Source organism: Rhododendron vialii, chromosome 13a (assembly GCF_030253575.1).
Source record: "Rhododendron vialii isolate Sample 1 chromosome 13a, ASM3025357v1".
Lineage (NCBI taxonomy): Eukaryota > Viridiplantae > Streptophyta > Magnoliopsida > Ericales > Ericaceae > Rhododendron > Rhododendron vialii.
In genome coordinates, this window is record NC_080569.1 from 13348191 (window position 1) to 13366982 (window position 18792).

Below are 18792 nucleotides of genomic sequence, written 5' to 3' on the forward strand. Positions count from 1 at the left end.
TTTCTTAAAGATTGAGAGTCTAATTGAAATTTAGAATAAAGGTTGACGGTATTTTAAAAATTTTCCAATGCAGAATGAGAAGTGGGAAAATTTGTTCCTCTCTCTCGAGAAATTTTTCAGTGCTGAGCGGGCATCGGCCATGTGGTGCTGAGCACGCATTTCGATAGTAAAAACGTGTTTTAGACTGCCCAGATCTGTTTAGGCTTGAGAAGGTGTTTTGGTAATTTTACACTTAAAAATTACCCAAATAGATCTGAGCCATCCAAAACACGTTTGGACGGCCGAGATGATGGTCAGCACCAGGTGACGCGTGCTCCCCAGGCACTGAAAAACTTCTCCTGTCTCTCACGTTCCGATGCCAAACAAACAAAAAACCACTACTCCGCCACGTTTTCTCGCCCCCACCCACGTCCACCGGCCACCGCCTCAACTCTCTCTCTCCACAATTTTAGAGAGCCTCGAGAATCGTGATTAAACAGACAACTAGACATATATACTCTGGTGGAGTCTTCATCTCATCTCATGGACTGAGAGAAGATGGATCCAAACGCCACCGCATCACCCTCCGATAAGTTCCTCGGCGCTTTCCCTACCTCCAAACCCGAGACCGCCGCCCCCGCTTCCCTCGCCGACGAGCTCACCGAAGACGATGTTTTCTGGACCGCTCACTCCTCTGATCACCAAAACCACCCCTCCACGTCCTCCTCCCCCATCCGCCACCGCCACGTTAGCCGGCCCGACAGCTTCGGAATCCTCGCCGCATTGCCGGCCGCCGAACCGGACCGCGCTCGCTCGGTTTTCTTCAACCACAAGGCTTCGGCTTCGGCTTCCGTCTCTTCGTCATCCTCGTCCTCTCCTTCTAGAATGATCCCGATGATTCCGAAGAAGGCGCACGGGGATCGGCACCAGTCGGCGCCGGTGAACGTGCCGATGATGACGGAGGCAATGCGGCGTAGGAGGAGGAGTCTCCGATTCGACGTCGTTTACGATGACGAGGATGAAAAGGAAGGGGACGGGGACGGGGACGGGGACGGTGAGATGATGTTACCGCCTCACGAGGTGGTTTCGTCGAGGCGGTCGCCGAGGGTGGCATGTTCTGTGCTTGAAGGCGCTGGAAGGACCCTTAAAGGAAGGGATTTGAGGCAGGTTCGGAATGCGGTGTGGCGGAAGACAGGTTTTCTTGATTGATATATGAGGAAAATTTGAAAGCTAAAATCCTCTGTCTCTCCTTGAATAATCTGTGCCATTTTGTTATTAACCTCCTGCTATGAACTTATGATTTTGTTTTTTAGCAGCAATTTTGGGTATATATAGTAATCGAAATGGAGCTTTGTTTTTTGTGTTATCTATGCTTTATCGTGACATTACTGATAGTAGTGCTTGAGTTCAGTATGAGCTTTGTTTTTTGTGCTATGGTGACCATCTTTGGTACTGTGTGATGTGTCATCACTGTACTCTACCCATGATAGTGTACTCTACCAATTCAGTGGTGAGTCTGGTATCACATCATATGGTATCCAAAATATGGTCACTTGCCACCGTAGCATTACTGGTTCAGTATTACACGGAAAGCACCTGAATGTGCATGTTCGCAAGATGCCTGTATTATGAAGGTCCATTTTCTTGAGCGGTTGTCTAGTTATAGCCCTATGGTATTGGGAATTTTGAAGGCAAAACGAATATTAATCTTGAGTAACCCAAAAAAAAGTAATTATTATAATTTTGGAGTTGAATTGAATGTTACAAGTGACTTAATTGAGGGCCGGAGTAACATTAGTTATGGAACTCTCTTTGGTAGAATAGAAGTCATTCTCTATTCTAACGGTTGAGTACCGTACCTATTCCTATTTTATGGTCTGATCAAGTATTTCCTAATTCTAGCTGTGCTCCCTTGGCAGCATATTGCAGAATCTTAGTCTTCTGTTGAAAGTCAGGCATCCATCTTCTTGTGCTTAAGACATTCTGATGTGGGTCCAATTATCCACAAAAACACAGCAGGGGATTTCCTGATTCATATTAACAAGGTTTAATAAGCTACTGAGGCAGAGATATGCTGCCATCAACTGCCTGAATATTGGGATCAAGTTCAATTGGAGTATAGATCTCAAGTTTTTGACAACCTTGACAAATGATCTCATCATTATGTTCTTGGACTGTTTTGTAACTTCAATACTGGTAAATTGCCTTAAGTAGGTAGCTACTTGTTGTTTGTTCTATTAGCACATGGTCCGGTGGTTGTAATCTAATTTTGTTCATGATTTTTCCTTCTTGTACTTCATGTTTAGGAATTCAGGGAGTTCATACTCTCACCCTGGCTTGAAGCTCTTACTCCTTTGACTTAAAATTATTATCCTCTGTAAGGCAAATGTTAAACTAAGGAAGTACACAAGTTGACTTCATTAAACTTATTAACCACCAAGGGCGGGCTTTTTTTGGACATATGGATGAGGATTATGAAGGTTGTTGACTTGATGTACATCAATGAACTCATTAATTATAAGTTAGTTCTTAATAGTTAGAACATACATTGAATACTTGAGATTAACAAAAATATTGTATTTGACACATGCCATGTTGGTAACAAAGAAAGGAAAGAGAACCCTATGATTGTAAGGACAAGGAACCATATTTGTAGCACTCTTTTCCTTCTCCTTAGAAACGAAGAAGGCCGAGTTTATGATAAAAGTACCAACTTTTGTTTCTGTTCTCAATGGCCACATGTATACACACTTTAGAGTTGACTTGGATTGATTGTAGTAGTTGACATTCTTTATCTGTTAAAAATTCCTTTTACTGTTACATTCATCTCGACTAGGAAATTTGTTGTACTTGCTGGTCTTAGACTTACAAGGGAAAATTGGTCCTCATTTCCTGTTAACTGTGGAATGTGGAGCAATTTTGTACGTATCATTGTTATTGTTATTGTGCAGTGAACATTTCTTAGTGTAGTTCTAAACTATGCATAGTGTAGGTCTAAACTAGGTGATCTTCCTCTTTTCAGAAAGTTGAGTGCATAGTTGTCAAAGGCACACCTAGGCCCAAGGCGAGGCAAAGCACACCCCCTGCGCCTTGCTAACACCCCGGTGAGATGACTTGAAAAAGGCAAGCCAAAAAGCAACAAGGCGCAAAAAAGTGCGCTTCTTTCAAATTGGTCAAAAAAGCGTGCTTTCTTTCAGAAAAGCACACAAAAAAGCGATCTTTTGCAAAAAAGTGCACACAACACAATTATTTTCAAAAATAATTATTTTTTTGCATAGGTGCACCTCTCTTCAAAAAGGCACGCGCCTCGCCTTGCGCCTCTTGCCTCAGGCCCAATAGAACTTTGCGCCTCGGTACGCCTTTCGCCCTGGACAACTATGGTTGAGTGCATCTATTTGTAACCTATAATCCAATGTTAAAGATAGTTCTCTTACGATTTTTATGTTAATAATTTCAAAAGAAAAAGTGGCGTTGGTTTGTAGTAGTTTATAGAAATATGTTTTCTAGAGAATTGGTTATTCGGAATCATTTGGGTGGTATGGATGTCTCCTAACTTCAGTGACTGTGTTGAAGGAGTCAGGAGTCTGCCTGCGCAGAATATTTTCCTTTCATTTTGTTTGTGGAAGAACAGATATACCCTGCCATCTTCGAAAATGGCCTACTGCAATATTTTATTTTATGCCTTCTATTTTGTGATTCATTACACCTGTTTCTGAACAATTTGAGCATTTCTTTAACATAGACAATCCTGTTTAGCTGCTTTATATCCAGGAAACTAGTTACTTTACTGCTAGAAAAGACGTGGGTCATTTGAGTACAGCTGTTCATTTTAGGATGCAGGGTTTGTTGAGTTTGTTTAACTTAGGATTTAGGAATAAAAGAATTATGAAAGTGAAACTTGTATACAGTGAAGTGAAAGAGAAATCTATTTCCTTCATGTATTTGGTTAGGATAGAATGTTTCTCCGGAAGTTCAAGTAACGTAAGAATTTCATTAACTTGGATACCATGAAAATCTCGAGAAAAAGGTTGTTTTTGCCAAATTAAACCCTATGCAGATCGTTCAAATGTCTTGCTTATGAACAAGTTGTAGAAAAAGAAGAATGCATCCGACATTCAAGTTGAAGATAAGCACTTTCAGGGGGGATGTAATTTCTCTTCTGTCCTCTCTTTTTGTTGTTCTACAGAAAATAGATAGCTGGGTTTACATGCATACGAGGGTGGATTGTACGGAGAACTTTATTTTCTTGCACTTTCTGCCTATCGGTTGCAAGACAACACCAGTTAACGGATCCTTTTGTACTTGGGGGATTTACCTTCAGGTTGTAGGCAACTTTAGGCTTTGTTTTCAGTCTTCAATTGGATTTAGTAGGCAACGTTAGGCTTTGTTTTCAGTCTTCAATTGGATCTATAGTCTGATTATACTTCTGAGAGTTTGAGGCGGTGGCAGTTTCTGGGGATGGTTTTGGCTGCCAGGGATGGTATGGGAACAATTTTCTTCAAGTATATATGCCTTGGTTGCCATTTGCCCTATGTATGGCCTACCAAATGTTTTTGTCTGAGATTCTGATAGGACAACCTTACAAGATTGTTCTTGAAGTTCCAATTTGTGGCCTACATGGTAATGTTTGTTTCCTTCCTTGATACTAAAGGATAAAAATCTTGCTTATGAGCTGTTCTCCTCCGGGAATGCGGCTTGTTGTGTCAGAACCAGACACTTTTTCGACACTTGAGGGACGAACCTTTTCATCATTCAGATGTACATGAATAACTTTACTAGCTTCTGATAAAAATAACTTGTGGCGCTATTATAACATAAACCAGGTAGATTTATGTACTTTTAAGACATGAATATTAGCCATCCGTTGTGTTATAGCTCTTACTACGTACATGATCTGGTGTGTTTTATTAGTTTTGAGTTGATGTAATTGCTTTTGGATGTTGTACTCGTCTTTCATGTTGTGGAATATATGGTATTTTTAATGTTAACTAGTTATATGTCCCGCTTCCAAATAGAGTAGTTTTATACTTTTATAGAGGAGTTTTAAAAACGTTGATAGGATACATTTATTAATATGCTTGACATGTCGTCTCTGGAATTTTTAAGAACTTCAGTGTTGATGCGTGTGTGAGTACCTGTTTGTGCTACTTAGGCTCAAACTATCCTATCCTGCATCCACCTGTGGATGCCGAAGTACTCATAGTCGAGTGGTTTGGAATGCGAAGCCAACAATGATCTAACAACGAACTCTATGGGAGTCTCTTCGTGGAGCAAGAGTGATAGGACCCTCTCAAAAGAGGCAAGATGTCAAGGTAAGAGATTATTTACCACTCGAGTTCGAAACAACAAGGTTTTTCTAAACTTCTGCTCAAATGGGATCAATTGTGAGAGATGAAAATTTGTTGGAAGTGTGTACTCGTACGGTATTGCACCGTTTTGGTGTGGTTTGGTACCGTATGGATGTACTCGTACGGTATTGCACCGTTTTGGTGTGGTTTGGTACCGTAACGAAGTACTCGTACGGTATTGTACCCTTTTGGTGTGGTTTGGAACCGTAACGAAGTACTCGTACGGTATTGCACCGTTTTGGTGTCGTTTGGTACCGTAACAAAGTACTCGTACGGTATTGCACCGTTTTGGTGTGGTTTGGTACCGTATGGATGTACTCGTACGGTATTGCACCGTTTTGGTGTGGTTTGGTACCGTATGGATGCACTTGACGGTATTGTACCGTTTTGGTGTGGTTTGGTACCGTAACAGAGCACTTGATTCTAATCGATTTGAGACCGTTGGGTTTCTTGGATTAGTATGGCTATAGTTTGGAGGAATGGCATCTGGGTAAATGAGGTTATTCTCCTGCTGAAATCTTTACATGGTAATTACACAGAAAAAGGAATCTTTGCATCATGATATGAGGCTTTCAACTGAGGTTTGGGAGTAAGAATTCTGTTCTTCCTAACTGTGTCGGAGCAGCAGCTTGAGCTTCTGTGTTAAATGATCTTTGCCATGTGTAAATGCTTTACCGAGCCTAATTGGGTTTTTTGTTAGGAGATGAATTGCTCTACAATCTCGGTGATTTGGGGACGAGAGACTGCAAGAATTTTGGAAGAATAAATCTCATTTGTTTGTTGTAGAGTAATTGTCTGTCGTAGTTGTTGTACTATGTGTTATGGTTTGTTGTGGAGACCCGGGAATAGTTCTCTTTCTGGTTCTTGACATCTTCTACTTTGAAGATAATCTTTAACTGGAGGATTGTTGAGGTTTGTTTCTCCATGAAAACAGTGCTTAGGGTCAACGGAAGAGCATCTAAGAAGGAAATAAAAGGTTTTTAGTGGCTTATTTCGGCCACCACCATATACTAGAATGCAGCAGGATTGGCTCTTATATTCAATGACATTCAATTCTGAGTTATATGAGTACTGCTATTTACACCGACCGGCCCATACCGACAGTGTACCGACGGCCGCGCGCGGCCGTCTCCGGCCACCGGACGGCTGATCCGATCCGTCCAAAAATTTAAAAAAAAAAAACCGAGGGGCCCGACGCGGGAATCAACGGCATCCGATGTGTGTAGGGTGCTTGATTTAAACACCATATTTTTTGTGTATATATGTTATACATATATACATATATACATGAAAAATAGGGTATTTAGATCAAGCACCCTACACACATCATATACACGAAAAATAGGGTGTTTAGATCAAGCATCCTATACACATCGGATGCCGTTGATTCCCGCGTTGGGCCCCTCGGTTTTTTTTTTTTAAATTTTTGGACAGATCGGATCGGGCGTCCGGTGGCCGGAGACGGCCGCGCGCGGCCGTCGGTACAGTTTCCCTACAAAAATGGTCGGTACACATAGGATTTCCGGAGTTATATTACGTCTGGTGTGGAGGCGCTCAGAGTCGCACCTTGATGATTAGATGCATAAATTAAGTAAAATTTAACATTTTAACCGTCATCTTGAACAATCAGTTCTACCGGACACCAGGAAGTACTTGATTTGTAAACCTCGACGCTTTGATCTTATGCTTAAGAGAGCACTTCAACTGGTTATTGGTTAACACTTTTTTTTGATCCGCAATATTGGTTAACACTTGATCAAATGATTCCATCCGTCGTCCAAAATTTTGTACAGAAATTTGAAACCAAAACAAAGTATTAAGCACTGGGATTGAGCTGTTTTTTTTTTTTTTAATGAAAAAATTTACACTATTAAGTTTTTTCAGAGTGGGCGACCAACCATGACGTTTAACTCACTGCATACTCCACAAAAAAATTTGAATACAAGTGGAGTAATATTCACAGAATTTTCAGATGGACGAACAAAATAGCAGCAGCATCCATACTCTAGGAAAGTGTCCTTGCTCTTGGAAAGATTCATAGGGCCAGGGAAAAAGATTTCTACTAATAGAGAATACCAACTGTAACCGAAAAGGAATCACTGGTCGTACTAATTATAGAAGTCGTGGACCTTGTCCTTTTTTAAGGGTCTTTATCGTCACACATTCATGTGGAGCTCATTCACTTAATCCTAAGCCCCACATGAACATGGCGACTAATTTCTCCTTGGGCCATACTACATAATGCGCGGAATTGATTTCGTGGATTCCAAAGTAGCTTTGTGTCAAACTAGTATGGTAGCTACAAAAGATCAGAATCATCAGATCACGTTCCAAAGTAGCTTTGTGTCAAACTAGTATGGTAGCTACCAAAGATCAGAATCATCAGATCACGTTTTTGTACTTGTACACCACCAACCTCATGGCCTCATTTTTATTCCCTCATAATTCTGGGTATCAGTTAGGGCCCATTTGGATGGGGTTTTGGCAAGGGGGATTGGTTTTGCCCCCTTTATAAGACCTGGGCCGAGGCTTTGCCCCCATTTGGGAACCACAAACTGAGGGGTTTTCAATAACACCGTTTCTTGGCTAAGATCGGAGAAGGGGGGAAACGGGGGTATTATTTTCGAATAGGATTTGAGGTTCCCATAAGTTATCCCCCCTTAATCCCTCTTGAAACTTGACGACTCCACCCCTTCTTATCCCTCTTCTCCCACCCCGAGCTTCTTATTTCTGCTGCAACCCTAGTTCTACTTTTGTTTGAAGAGACGAGATGGAAAGCTGAGCAAAAAAAATTAAGAGTTCCAAATTTCAATCCGTTTGAACCGGAGGAAATATTTTAGTTTTCTGATCATTTTATCCTAAACGGTCATAATTAAATTTTGCCTCTAGGGCTTTTGTTAATTAGCCCTAAGAAAGTCGTAGAATCAAATATCTCTTAAGGCTAATCAACGAGAGCCATAGAGTCAAAATTTAATTATGACCATTTAGGATAAAATGATCAGAAAACTAAAATCTTTCCACCGGTTCAAACGAATTGAAATTTGGAACACTTAATTTTTCAACATCTTTAGACCGTTTATATAATATTAAAAAATATGGTTAAAAAATTAAGCGTTCCAAATTTCAATCTGTTTGAACTGGTGGAAAGATTTTAATTTTTTGATTATTTTATCCTAAATGGTCATAATTAAATTTTGACTCTAAAGCTCTCGTTGATTAGCCCTAAGAAAGTCGTATAATCAAATATCTATTAGGGTTAATCAACGAGAGCCATAAAGTCAAAATTTAATTATGACAATTTACTCATTTAGGATAAAATGATCAAAAAACTAAAATTTTTCCACCGGTTCAAACGGATTGAAATTTGGAATACTTAATTTTTTTTAAAAACCAAATTTTATAAAAAAAAAAATAATAATAATACTAAATTCATTAATTTGTTAGTAGAAATAAATATTACAGCTTAAATTGTGAAAGAATAATTAAATTTGCAATTACATATAAAACGTAATACATAATTAATTTAGAAACTGCACAAGGGCAACAGGGTCATTTGACAGTTTTTTATATCATCCATCATTCCTTATACCTTTATTAATCCTCCATCTAAATCAAGTATTATTTAATCTCTCTTCTCTAATATCTCATCAAAACAATCTACTATTTAATCATTCTCCATAAACATCACATCAATGTGAGTCATCCCTTATTAACTAATACCTCATACTATCTTATCATCTCTTATTAACTAATATCCCAAATTCTTTCCTCGCATCCAAACAGGCTGTTAGTACGTATCCCCTCATCAAATTTTCACTTGAGATAAGTTCCTGTAGGTCCGTTAGCTCATGTAGCGGTGTCTCAAGATCATTGAATAATATTTACTCCTCGCACGAGGCTTGGGTCTCTCAGGCCTTAGGCCTATGATAAAACAGAGGAAAGAAAAACTTTTTTTTTCTTTTTTTCTTTTTTTTTTTTTTTGGGGGGGGGGGGGTGTGTGTGTGTGTGTGTGTGTGTGTGTGGTGGTGGTGGTGTTGTCTAATTGTCTTTGGCATTAATTTCATGTTGCTTTATCATCGTAAAGGAATGCCTAACAATAACTGAACCTGAAATTTAGGTTGGGAAGTAATGCTTGAAGTGATTGTCCACCAACTCCATTGCCTCCACCTTGGAAAACGATGCCGATGCACTAACTATGGGTAGCACCAAATGCAAATGCAAATGCAAACTGGTTTGCATGGAACCTACCTCCAAGTTTCACATTAATGATCGAAACAATTTAATTTATTTAAAATATTTTTTTTAGAGATCCTTGAAAGATATCTTAAATAAAATAAGCCCCATTGATTAACCAATTGGGGCTTGGGGCTAGCTCAGTTAATTACTCTTGCATCTCAAAAAAAGAAAATTTGTTTTCTATTTCCTTTGGCTACTATAACACTCACATGTTTCTTATTCACGAAAGAAATGGAGGAATGATAATCTAAAATAACTTGTATTTTTAATTAAATCAAACCAAAATTTTAAGATTAAGAACCTAGCTAATATACTAATGAAATCAATACTCCCCATATGTAATGACCCGAGTTTCGGGCATTTTTTTTTCTGAATAATAAATTATTTAATTAAATTGTCCAAAAATCGGGGCGTTATACCACCATTCCAAATGTTTGTCCATCACGAAAATTGAGAATTCAAAAAATGTATTTTTTCTTAAACAATTGAAGAATTTTGTCATGAATTAAATGGACTCATTGAAATCTGTTAATTTGTAAAAATAGATTAATTCTCTTGCAAAAGTAGTTTTTTTTTTTTAGTTCTGATCTTGCTTTAATGCGTGCCTCAACTCTAGCCACACGTACTTATTGACCCGACTCTGTATTGACTTTTTTTGGCTATCATACCTCAACTCCAGGCTGTATAAGTTTTTTTGAGTGCCCATTTTTTTCATTTGTCAATACCTCAATTGAACTATGTTGGTGGAATCTTTGGTATCATCAAAATCCTATTGTGGTAATTTGATGCAATTGAAAATAGTTTCCAATACTCCGGAGTATAAATAGCAGTGAGTTCATAAAAATCTTATTTGTTATGGGTTATAACATTTTTTCTGTTAACATGGTTGATTCATATGCCTTGGGCCCTTTTTTGCCCCTCTATTATAACCTACTGTAATATCCTGCTACAATTTTTTCTTTTTTTTATGTGTAATACAAGTATGATTGTAGAATAATCTTATTCTTTTTTCTTGATCTATGGAGTAGGCTTATGTCCTACAACACAAGCTGTCTTCGAAATCATCCTCACCCATGAACAAAGCTCTCTCCAAGAGCTCTAGCACAACATCTTATTGATTTAACGGGAACCAAGCTCTCCCTATCCAAAAGTTTAAGGGCCGCAATAATCCTCACCTTATCATTAGCAACAACCGACAACCTTCTTATTGACTAGTAACTTTGTAATCCTAATATGTTAAGCAGGCATTGATTATGAGCCGCAATTTATTCAATCAAGGTGTCTATTTTTAAGCGCAACTCCTACTATGTCAAGAGAATTATCCTATGGCTTTTAATTTTATCTGAGGCTTATTGATGTTAACTGTCATGATGCTTCAACGTACTATGTTTAGTGTTCTGCTTAGATTAACTACATCTGGATATTTGACTGTGTATAGATGAGTAACGCCTATCATTTTTCAATGACCACCCTTAGTTCAAGGATTGGCTAGGTAATCTAAGTTAGTTAGCATAGTGCTATTTTTGAAAATACTAAGGACATGCATAGTGCATACATCCATTTTCCATTAATGAGATTTGTGGTGATGCTTCTTAGCTAGGGTCTTGCTATTAAATCGTTTACCATCCAACTTCAATCTTTGTTCATGCAATCCCATTAGTTCTAGAAGAGTTTTGATTTTGGTTTGGTTTGGTTTTTGGTTTTTCAGGTGTGATTGATTTTGAAGACCATAATAGCCATGATGGGATTGTTGGGTCGTAATTCTTGATAGTTACAGTAGTAGTTAAAGTGATGGCAGATTGTATGGATAAATGCATTTAGGTGATAAAACAATGAAACTCTATTCTAATAGCTCACTATGTAATTCTATGCTCAAAAAATATTTTAACATGAAGTATACTGTGTAATTGGTGAAAACACTTATGAATTGTGGCAACCTTAGTGTTATGTTGTGTGGTGCAATTAATATGAGAGTCAGTTTATTTAGGAAGTCTCAATCTTCCTCACCGTTCAGTTTATTTAGCGTTTTTTTTTTGGTACTTCTATTATTCTTTCATTCTTTTCGGGTTGTCATAAATATGTGCAAGATTAGTTGGACTATTTTTATGATTCTTTCATTCTTTTCGGGTATTTCTGTCATTCTGTGGATATGCTCAGGTTATTATTTTTTGCATAGTTGAATTTTTTGAATAGGGGTTAATATATTGCACGCGAGTTCGGTATTTTTTTATGTGTGCTAATTTTTCAAGCCCTATATGGCACGTGAGTTAAGTATTTATTTATGTGTGCTGATTGTTCAAGTTGTGCCTTCATGCACGAGTATTCACTATTTAGATTTTGGTTCATTATAAAACAAAACGGTCTTTTGTCTACCCATATAAATATGAGCATCCCTCCAACCGTTGGATCGCAATTTCAATAGGTTACGATTGTTGGATTAAATCATTTATTTTAACCTATTTCCCACGAATGTCTACCCAGCAGTTTTCCTCTTCTCCATCGTGTCTCCTCTCTCTCTCTCTCTCTCTCTCTCTCTCTCTCTCCAAAACCCATTCCCCATTCCTTGGCGTTCCAAAAAAAAAAAAACGTTCACAAAGCTCCTCCACCTATCAGCCGTCCCGCACACCCACCAATCAGCCGTCTACGAAATCGATTCCTTAGGGTCTTCCTGCGGAAAAATTAATGTGGCCTAAATTGCTGTTTAGGATGAGAATTTTTTTGATGGGAGTCTTATTGGAAAAAAAAATTGTTGTTTAGGATGAGAATTTTTTTTGCCGTTTAGACAAAGAAAATGGATTTTGTCTTTCAAAGATGCTCACTTTGTGTTTGTTAAAATGCATGTTTGACAGCGTGAAAATAGTGGATAGTGAATTAATTCTTTATGCCCATTTTTGTATAGCTCTCTTAATTTTTGGATAGACTTTATGGTCCGACATTGCGAGGACATGCGACACAACGGAAATACCACGTGGAGAATGTCTGGGGAAATTTTTTGCTGTTTAGAAAAAAAAAAATCGATTTTGCTATTTAGAAAGGAAATTTTTTTGATCTATAACTTTCGTTATTTGTCTCTGAAAGATGCTCACTTTTTTTTTTTTGGTTAAAATACATGTTTGATAGAGGGAAAATAGCGGGAAGTGAATTAATTCTTTATGCCCACTTTTGTGTAGCTCTCTTAATTTTTGGATAGATTTTGTAGTCCAACACTGCGAGGACATGCAACAAAATGGAAACATGTGGAGACAGGTTTGGACACGCCATATGAGGTATCATTACCAGGGGAAATGTTGGGGACACAGCAAAGTGAATTCAACACTTTTTAAAAGCTTTATTAGGATAACATATGTATCTTAAAAAGTATTCTAATTGGGAGTTTATTTGTTGTCGACTTTGTTTCTCTTTTGTTTGAATGGTATTATTTGATCAAATCACTACAGGACCAACACATCTCTTTCTGTAGGTAACAATGTGATCAAATCATTACAGCACCAACACATCCCTTTCCTTCGCTCTCTCCCTATCACCAAGCGTATGACCGAAACGTGCGCCGTGCCTTCAGGCACGGGCATACACTAGTACATCATAATAATAGAACAGTGTTACTAACCTCAGCCCGCTAAGTAATGAATAATTCACACTTAATTTATAATAAAAAAAAAATTAGTGCTACTACCCATACGGATTTGTGCACGGATAAGCAATTTCTCGCATCATTCACTCCTATCCCTCCATCGATATCAACTGATCCACCCAACAAACAGCCTCTTAAAAGTGTGATTGGAAAGGGTCTTCGAATACCACATGAGAGTGCATAATTAATTAAGGAGATCTCTAGAGATGGAGACACAGTTAATCAAGGTTTTGAAGACAGGAAAGAGGCCTACCATCTACCATCTAGTCTAGTCTAGTCTAGAGATCGATCTACTGCTAATTAATATACTTTCTTGTCAGAGCCAGCATCTTTTCTTTTCTTTTCTTGTTTTTGTGAACTTCATGTTTGAAAACGTTAATTGGCGAATTATGGGAAATTTTTATGGGATTTGTGTAGTAGTGTATATCAATATTTGTAGGGTCACATGTACAAAGTATCTGTAAAGACTCTACTTATTCCAAACATGCTTCCAGTGGGTCAGCTTAGTCCCTTAATCTCCGACTCCGAGTTTGGAATCAAGGCCGGCCGCCACTGTTCAAAACAAAGTTAGAGAGGTTTCTGCTACAATTCCATTTCATCTCAGGACATTTCAAAAACAGGAATTCTATCTCCTTTTAAGAATGCACGTAAGGCGATGGATATAGAGAGGGACCACTTTGGGTGTTAAATTTAGAGGGGGAGAGCTTTTATTAACGTAAAAAAATATGTTGAAATGGAGGAGGCCGATATTGCGGAAAGGATTATTAAACGCTCTCGATGGGTTGGACCGTTGGAGGAAGATAGTTTCTTGGAGGAAGATGATGATTTCGAGAATGGAACCTCTCTTTTTCTGGAATTTTAATTCCAAGGTTTGACGGTTTTCTGGTTGTTCTTTTGGGTTTCGGATTCTTTGGCTTTTGTTTGTTTCGATTGAAGTCTTTTTTTGGGGTTTTTTTTTTATTTTTTTCTCGGGATTGCGGCTTCTGTCTTGTCATGGTGTTTTAGTTGGCTTCTTGCTATTCTTTTAGGTTTATGGTGATTGGTTGACTTCTTGTCGGCCTTTAGACTTTGGTTCGCGGGTAGCTTATGCGGTGTGCCCGTGATCCATTTAATCTTTGTAATCATTGCAAGAATAATGAAATCTTTATTTTTTTTCCACGATAAAAAAAAATCTCTTAGTGGTTGATTTTAATGCTATTTAGTGAGGAGCCAAATTAGTGGTTGAGGAACTTAATCACTCATTAAAGCCACCGTTTTTTAGTTAGAGATACAAATCATCATCATTATTAAAAAGACAAGAAACGTACACCACCACAAGTATGGACGGAAAACAACATTTTTTGCAGTTCTATGTTTTTATTTGCCTGGTCCACATTCCAACAATCAAAAACTCTAGCCACACAAACATAGTTGTGTTTGGAACGTTAGATGCATATAGACCCATGTGTATCCAATGGTTCTGGACACAATTTTGGAGTTGTGTAAAAAAGTTGTGCATGTAGCATTTCTCTTCCAATTCACAAGAAGAGCTAAGCACTTCATTCTTTACTAATTTACAATTCATCTTCTTCTTTTTTTAAGGGCATCGAAACGAGGTTCCCACCCTCCTCACACGACAATCATTTGCCACTCAAGTCCTGATTTGATGAGATGCACGGTTGGCAAGAGATTAGCCTAGGTTTTTTAAGAGTAATGAGTGAAAATAGATAAAGAAAATTTATTGAGAACCATGCGTAAGGGTTTTTAATATCACAGATGAACAAGCCCTCGTGATTGATTAAAAGTAGTGTCTTTTTGAATCAAAATTAAGATGTTTTGCATTTCTTTCTAATCAATATCCACTAGTCAGGTTATTTATTTATTTATTTTATGATACAATTCTTTTCTTTCAGTTGTCATTGATGACATGGAAAGGAAAAACAATTGAAATAGGGTTTGGATAACCAGTTCAAACCTTGCATGGTTACACCATTGATCTGTGATTTCACAAGAAGAAACCATCAACCACCATTGAACACTCTAGACTGAATTAAATGACCACGAAAATCAGTTGCGGATGTCCTGTTTCAGAAATTTATCATGGATGGTGATTTTAATTCCTGCATGCCCCTGATCAGGTCAATCAGCTATGTAATCAAACCACCCTTTTTAGGTTAATTAATCCTGGAGCACTGCCACGTAGCGCTTTTGGGGGCCGGGCATTCTCCACCACACATTGGTGTGGACTCCACTATCAAGTATATACGTGCATGGCTTCCACACCAATGTACGGTGAAAAATGCCCGTTCATCAATCACCATGAGATGGTACTCCAAAGACACCGAATAATCACTCATTTTTAAGAACATGATAACCATTCTTCCTTAGTTTTGGTTCTTTTTTCTTTTTGAACTTTTTCCAAGTCATATTAATAGTTTTCTTCAACTGTTTTGATCCCTCCTGTTATTAGAATCAATCACTTACCATTTTACCAAAACCCGCAGGTAGTGGTAAATGCGCAACTCTATTTCTTTATAGTAAAGCATAGCAAGCCCCAAGCGCCACGATTCGACCCGCTTGGACAGGATGCTGGCCCACGACCAACACCTCCCGTAAAAAGAAATCAATTAACTCTGTACCAAAGACATCAATATTTCTCTAAAAACTACTCCTATGCATGACTCATGAAGATCGAGATAGTCCAACCAAAAACTAGCTAGTGAATAAAATAACATGAAAAATTCTAAAATCAGCCTAATGTGCTGATAATAGTGAATGTGTGAATGTGTATTAAAGGGTATAAAAAGTACACAGAAATACGTGTTTTTGTTGTCTTCTAATGTGCTTACCGTCAGCCCAATGGATTGACAATAGCATGACCGAAATAACATTATGATCAATACAGAAATCCTAGGAAACAGCAGCTAGCTAGCATGGGAAAATGAACCGGGGGGGAGGGGGTGCCTGTTAAATGGAAGTTGAAAAGTGTGAACCTGAATTTCCACAATTTTAATTACATGCACCAACTACCAAACTCAGGTTATTGGGGCCCCTCATTTACTATGCTCATCTTTATCCAGTGCAGACTCATTTATTTATAAATAAGCCGGTTGCTTTGATATCATCTCTCAATATTGTACTTGAATGAATATTGGGTTGGGTAGGATTGGATTTCACCATTCATGGGGATTCATCATCTGATAATGTCTACCCTTCTAGTCTTTGCTTTGGTTCTTGCTAAGGTCGAGCTCTCAACAAGTTATGTCTTGAAGGGCTCTGTCCATTGCCTTGACTGCAGCAAGTACACCCATGATCATCATGATCTTTCTGGTAATTTGTTCTCTAATCTAACTCAATGTTCTTTGCTTTTTCTTCCACACAGACACACACAGTTAGGGCTGTTTGATTGGTTCAATTAGACGTCATGAGATTATAAATATATTTGTATTTTTTCAAGAGTAATTTCTAGGTGTTTCATAATATATTTGTCGGATAGCCAATCAAACATCAATTACTTGGAATATTACTGTAATAATGAAGGCTGAGTTTGAACAATCTTAACTCCTTTTTTTTTCCTTAGTTTTTTATTTTTTCGGTCAAAATCTAATTTATTTTATGCACGAATCTATTTGGTTTATTAAGCTATCGATGTTACATCAAACTGAATTTTTGTTTTCCGGTCAAATGGAAATTATCAAACTGATTTACTGGACTAGCTCTGTAAAGTATTTACAAATGGGGCCTTTCTTGTCTACAAAAGCCCAAAACTGGATTGAACTGGGCCATAATCTAACTTGGGGGGAGTTTCCTTATGGCAGAATCAGGGTTTCCACGTAGTGGGGGCCGAATTAGTGGATAACAAAAATTACAAGGCTCAGAAGTTATTTATAGTCCTGAAATCCCAAACCCCGCCCCTTGTGGGACTCGAATCTTAATCTCTACGGAAGGAGGACATGAGCAAATCATCTCACCAAACATGGTTTCTCATATTGCTAGTTGGTAGATCTAAGTTTATGTATATATACAGAGCCGTCATTTTATTTTACAGGCAGGATCAAAAACTTTTTGATATCTTAGAATTATAGGGAGTTTTAATATATTTAATTTAAGAATTATTTTTCCATCCAAGGGATTTACAGGTGCCAGTGATCGTATAGAACTTTTCGAAATTAGCATAAATATACAATTGAAGATACAGTCTTGCTTGGATTGACATTTTGGAATTAACTTTTAACTCTCGGCACAGTTTTCAATAAATTTTTCTCTCTATCTCTCTTTCCTCATTACCACTCCAACTCTCAAAAATAATTTTCTAAAATCTAAACCAAACAAAGTGATTAATATTTAGAGTTGTGCAGGAGCCCAGGTCCTTCCCCACACCCCCTTCCATCTGCCCCAGCCGTCCTAGCTCGTTTTAAAAGTTGTTAATTAGGTTGTTTGTGAGTTCAACTCTTTTTCCCTCGCGATAATCTTCTTCTTCACCACATCTTGTTTCAGGTATTAAGGTTCAAGTGAAATGCAGTCAAGTGAAGAAGTTGGCCATGGCAACCACAGGACAAGATGGCACTTTCCAAACTGAGCTTCCCTCAGACAGTACTCAAGCAACTACACAAACTTCTCCATCCACTTGCCGCACCAGGCTCTTGGGCGGTCCAAGCCAACTCTACGTCTCGAAAAAGAACATGGTTTCCGAAATCGCAAAGGTCCCTTCCGAATCCAATTCCTACACTGTCTCCACCCCTCTCATGTTCTACACATCATGCCCTCTGGCAAAAAATGATCCAAAATGTAGGGCCCGAAACGCGGGGGTGAGTTCATCCAAGACCATTGATCTGCCGTTGCCGCCGGAGTGGGGACTTGCTCCGTCAAGCTACTACATTCCTTTCATCCCCATCATAGGCATACCATGAAATGATTATACTGATAGTAAATGCTAATTAATGTTGTAAGGTTTGTTAGTTTGTAAAAGAGGTGCACAGAAATAATGCACATGAGAAGTGACTGGAAAGTTAATATTTGGCCATATTCGAATTCTGACGTTATAGAACCGTGCCCGGAATGAATTTGGAGCCAAATATTGATTTTTCTGTACACGCCTTGGTGTATTGGTTTCTGTGGACGTATCATCGCTCGTATGAATTTAAATTATGATGTGCTTGCATGTTAGGGAGAGAAGATCAATAGGTCTTCCTCTTACATAATTAAGCTTTGTGAGTCTGTAAGAAAATGTGTACGTGTGAGACTTATAAGTTCTTTCATATATATCATAGGCCACCTTTAATTATTTGTTGTAGTAGTACGTCATTTTAAGCTTGCTAATAGATCTATCGATTTGATGTGATGTGGTTTCTATATAATTAAATTCTAGATGTGTTATGATTGTGGGATCGATGCAATTGTTATTGACGTACAACAATATAATCGACGTCTTTATAATAGAATATCGGTCTTGTTGCTGTGACGTGGTCTTTTTCTGTTCGCCTAGAAAGATATCGTGGTCCCTTTCAAATCAAAAACTAACATTTTGCCTAGATAACTTGTAGTTACAAAATGGCACTATTAATAAATCATTAATTCTGCATGCACGTATGAAAATTTTCAGTACTAATTAAGAGGATG

The 18792-nt window shown here is 38.1% G+C and overlaps 2 protein-coding genes across 4 annotated transcripts; both read left to right on the forward strand.

Annotated features, from left to right (window-relative positions):
• The first annotated feature begins 365 nt into the window (after positions 1-365).
• Positions 366-6337, forward strand: LOC131312646 (protein S40-7-like). Of its 3 annotated transcripts, none has more exons than XR_009195930.1 (3): positions 3205-5397; positions 5740-5854; positions 6028-6337. XR_009195930.1 is itself a non-coding variant. In XM_058340551.1 (2 exons), the coding sequence occupies exons 1-2, from the start codon at positions 538-540 to the stop codon at positions 6111-6113; spliced, it is 723 nt and encodes a 240-aa protein (XP_058196534.1). In that variant the 5' UTR covers positions 366-537; the 3' UTR covers positions 6114-6319. The 3 variants fall into 3 exon arrangements, 1 of the variants encoding a protein (XP_058196534.1); XR_009195929.1 differs by having other exon boundaries at positions 3205-5094; positions 5183-5397; positions 5740-6337; XM_058340551.1 differs by lacking the exons at positions 3205-5397; positions 5740-5854 and adding an exon at positions 366-1174 and having other exon boundaries at positions 6028-6319.
• A 9832-nt stretch (positions 6338-16169) lies between these two features.
• Positions 16170-18457, forward strand: LOC131312647 (uncharacterized). Its single transcript, XM_058340552.1, has 2 exons — positions 16170-16503; positions 17671-18457. Exons 1-2 carry the CDS (start codon positions 16356-16358, stop codon positions 18081-18083), a joined length of 561 nt encoding a protein of 186 aa, XP_058196535.1. The 5' UTR covers positions 16170-16355; the 3' UTR covers positions 18084-18457.
• Positions 18458-18792: the final 335 nt, after the last annotated feature.